We start from the raw sequence: 2,826 nt of genomic DNA on the forward strand, positions 1-2,826 counted from the left end.
AGGCGCGGCGCCGCGGTTGGGGCGGGGCGGAGGACGCGGGTGCGCTGGGCGAAGCAGGACCTCGCGCCGGAGCTCGCGGACGCGGCCTGCAGGCGGGTGCGAGGTGGCGCTAGGGCAGCGGACATTTTTTGGGGTTGGTCGCCGCGGTGGGCGCCTCGAACAGAAGCCGGACGCTCATGTCCTTTTTGACACCTATCACCACCCCAAACGGACGAAATCCGGACAAAACGGACGTCCGTTTGGGGTCGTGCGGTGGAGTTGGCCTTATATTAGAGAACGGAGGGAGTATGTACCTTATACTGAGGCACATCCTTCTTCCTCAGAAGCTTCATCCCAAGGGCCTGCATAAAAGTCAAATGTTAGAATATCCCACATATAACTATTGTTCTAGAGAATATACAGAAAGGATATTGTCTCTAACATTTCAAACAACCTCCCATTTTACAAAAATACCTTCTCGTAGAACATGATAGCCCGATCAAGGTCACCAACACGAAGCATAACTTGACAGAGAGGCTCAGGCGTCGGACCCCTCTGGATAAGCTCAAACATGTAACCATCTGGGTCTTGTGCAAAGGCAATCACAGTGGACCCTCCCTTGACAGGACCAGGTTCACGAGTGATCTTACAACAATCAGATGATTTAATTGTCTCAGACAGCTTGTACACCTGCATTGCATCCACGACATCAAACAAGCCCAAGGGTCTGTAACATGAAGGGTAAGATGTTGCAGGTAAACAATACATACATCCTCATTTGCGATGGCAAAATGTCCAAAGCCAGCTCCAATGTCGTACTTGTCAACACCATAATCTATCAAACGAGAAAGAGCATATTAGCACAACAGAAGGTGGAAAAGAATGACACTATAGTCCCATGAAATAGTTTATCAGCTCATATTTAGAGAGAAGAATATGACCCCGTTAGTTTGCCAGTCTTGTCACTGAGGTGTATACACACGTTGCCCAAACATTAACAAGAATATCAAACTGGTTGCGTTAGAAACAATTGCGGATGGACCAATGAACATACTGTAAGTCAGCTCAAGTGCAAAATTAGTATCCTCAGGTCCATATCCAAGGAAGGCATTGGTGTACTTCTCTTCTGGGACATCTCTTTTCCTCAGCAGCTTCATCCCAAAGCATTCTGTGTAACACCTATGAGAATTAAATCACTGGCATTAGCACAAATATACCAGTAATCATATTGCAAATATCACCATCTAAAAAACTCCAAAAGTATAGCTAACATACTTAATGGTGCGGTCGAGATCTCCCACACGGTAAACAGCATGCAGCATCCTCTTTTTGTCCTGCTTAGGCCACTCCAACACTGCCTCAGCGGACTTTCCAGCATCACTACCAGTAGCCATCCCTGTTATCACCTGTAAGAGTTGTGCATTCGATGATTAGAGCAAGGAAAGTGATGCCATCTCTAGCAGCTTGTGTACTTATCTATATAGACAATGGTCCAAAAAGATTCCCTCTAAAAAATTTCTTAGTTGTCCAGCAGATTGTCGATATTCTCTCTCCTATATTTTAATAGTATCTTATAACCACCAACTCAACTACCATTTGATTGCACCGATTATAATCCATACAAGCATCATATAATAGCAAAAAAATACAGCAGAGACAGCACTCCTCTATGTAAATTATCCTAACTAAGTGCAAAATAACACAGTAGCAGCAGCAGTCCTTGATACAAGCATCATATAATAGCAAAAAATGCAGTACCAGCAGCACTCCCATATGGCCATATCTAAATTATCTTAACTAAATAAATAACAGCAGCAGCACTGGATAAATTAGCAGCTCCAGCCCCAAATCCCTGGACTACGGCGGCAGGATCACACCCCTCCATGAGCACCTCCCCACAGCCCAGCCGCTAGGTTCTGCTAAATCTAAGTTAAAAAAAAAAGAACTCCAACAAATTGCACACACATAGTTGGATTGGGACACTGAGGGTGGTTCTAAAAAAAATTAGATCGGGGGATTTTCCCATGATTTTACTCTATTTTCCAAAAATCTTGCCCAGCCGCAGTGCTTGAAACAAATCAAGTTATATACAGATACCAATCCCAAGAACAAAGGGAAGGAGCCCATCTAACTTGTACTGTACTCCAGAAACCTAAGAAATCTAAGCAGACAGAAAGGAACGGGGAACCGGAAACTACGCACCGGCGCGTAACGGGAGCAAGCGGAGGGGAAAGAGATGGATATGGCGATGCTCACCCTGGAGATTCGATCGGGCGGAGATTCGTCGCACGCTGATGAGAGGAGCTCAGTCCAGAGGTTTCCAAGGAGAAGAGGGGAAGGCACCGATGTACTTATACACGAGTAACACGAGTAATGCGTTGATGACGGCCTCCTGCTTACAGGCTGTAAAGCGCATCTCTCCCACCGCTTGGGCCTCAAGAATACCTGGCTAGATGGGCCGTGCCGGCCCGTTAGCATACATGCTCGGCCCCGGACGGGTCTTGCCCGGCACGGTTATAAACGGGAGAGTTAATCAGAAAAAAAAAAGTCAAAGCGTCTGCTGCCGTAGCGGCATAGCGGCGAGGCGGGTGCGCTCCTCCTCCTCCTCGAGCCGCAGAGCTTCCTCGTCATGGAGCAGCATCTACTCATATTGCATCTGCCGCTCGCCGTCGGCCTGCTCCTTGGTGAGCCAGTGAGCCTTCCAGCGCTCAAGGTGTTGGAAATATGCCCTAGAGGCAATAATAAAAGTGTTATTATTATATTTCTTTGTTCATGATAATAGTCTTTTATTCATGCTATAACTGTATTATCCGGAAATCGTAATACACGTGTGAATACATAGACCAC

At 46.5% G+C, this 2,826-nt stretch overlaps 1 protein-coding gene across 1 annotated transcript in view; it reads right to left on the reverse strand.

The window, feature by feature from the left end:
• Positions 1-2,373, reverse strand: part of LOC123156372 (lactoylglutathione lyase) — a 6,500-nt gene extending 4,127 nt beyond the window's left edge. The window contains exons 1-6 of the mRNA XM_044574506.1: positions 2,236-2,373; positions 1,255-1,385; positions 1,034-1,158; positions 750-814; positions 454-669; positions 294-341 (exon numbers count right to left, since the gene is read on the reverse strand). Coding sequence (XP_044430441.1) covers positions 294-341; positions 454-669; positions 750-814; positions 1,034-1,158; positions 1,255-1,373 — 573 coding nt within the window. The 5' untranslated portion in view covers positions 1,374-1,385; positions 2,236-2,373. The remainder of the gene's footprint in view (positions 1-293; positions 342-453; positions 670-749; positions 815-1,033; positions 1,159-1,254; positions 1,386-2,235) is intronic.
• Positions 2,374-2,826: the final 453 nt, after the last annotated feature.

Source organism: Triticum aestivum, chromosome 7B (genome assembly GCF_018294505.1).
Source record: "Triticum aestivum cultivar Chinese Spring chromosome 7B, IWGSC CS RefSeq v2.1, whole genome shotgun sequence".
NCBI lineage: Eukaryota > Viridiplantae > Streptophyta > Magnoliopsida > Poales > Poaceae > Triticum > Triticum aestivum.